Source organism: Acyrthosiphon pisum, chromosome A3 (assembly GCF_005508785.2).
Source record: "Acyrthosiphon pisum isolate AL4f chromosome A3, pea_aphid_22Mar2018_4r6ur, whole genome shotgun sequence".
Classification (NCBI taxonomy): domain Eukaryota; kingdom Metazoa; phylum Arthropoda; class Insecta; order Hemiptera; family Aphididae; genus Acyrthosiphon; species Acyrthosiphon pisum.
The window spans coordinates 5,976,210-5,977,082 of NC_042496.1; the positions used below are offsets into that span (position 1 = coordinate 5,976,210).

The following is an 873-nucleotide window of genomic DNA, read 5'->3' on the forward strand; positions in this document are numbered from 1 at the left end:
AAAATAGATTCTTAGATTTGTCAAAGTGATTACCGAGTGGGGAGTAGTGGTTACGTAATATGTTGACATTTATCGACATTAATAAAACAGTTTTTAATTTATTTTTTTCAATATTTATAAATTGGGCTTATAGTTATTTTAAGAATTACTTAGTTTGAACATATAAAAATGTGTTTAATAAATTGTTTTTTTGATATTAAAAATATTTTTCAGCTAAACTTAAAAATGTTCAAGTCTTTTTTAGTTGCATTTTCTTGGTTAAAATGCTTTTTTTTGTAGCATTATTGGCAATTTTTTAATTCCTTTGTTGTAGGTTTTTAGTGCTTTATTTTCCTAGCCCTAATCATTAGTTACAAAATTTCAAATCAACCGCCAATTCTTCGGTCGAAATAATAAAATTATTTATACAATATTCTTTTTACTGTACTTTTTGGTAACACTGGTGGCACTTTAGCTCAAAATACCGTGTCTGCCATAAGAGCCCATGTAAAATTTTGGAGAGTGTCCATTCTGATTTCATCTATTCTGTGCTACTACTATCTTAAATCGTGATTATAACTTAGAAGTGATAAAACTGATAACGAGTAACGACAGTCGTTTTGATTGAATAATGAATATTTCAAAATTCATATTTGAATCGGTCTGTCACTCCAAGCCTCCTTCACTGGTTAATCCATGATAGGTATAACAAATTATTGTTATATATTACCCATATCATAGTGTAACATACAACACAGATCATGTCGAATCGCAGAAAATAGTACAATCTGTTGAAGTTGGAAGTGGGTTTTTACTTCGTCAATATGACTACCATGTACGGAAACGGTATGAAACAATTAGAAGAGCGGCATGTGCCCACTAAGGTCTTGAAAA

The 873-nt window shown here is 29.9% G+C and overlaps 1 protein-coding gene across 1 annotated transcript in view; it reads left to right on the forward strand.

Annotated features, from left to right (window-relative positions):
• Positions 1 to 571: 571 nt before the first annotated feature.
• Positions 572 to 873, forward strand: part of LOC100167194 (anaphase-promoting complex subunit 4) — a 4,914-nt gene continuing 4,612 nt past the window's right edge. Inside the window, exon 1 of the mRNA XM_008184633.3 lies at positions 572 to 863. Within this exon, the coding sequence (XP_008182855.1) occupies positions 804 to 863 (60 nt within the window). The 5' untranslated portion in view covers positions 572 to 803. The remainder of the gene's footprint in view (positions 864 to 873) is intronic.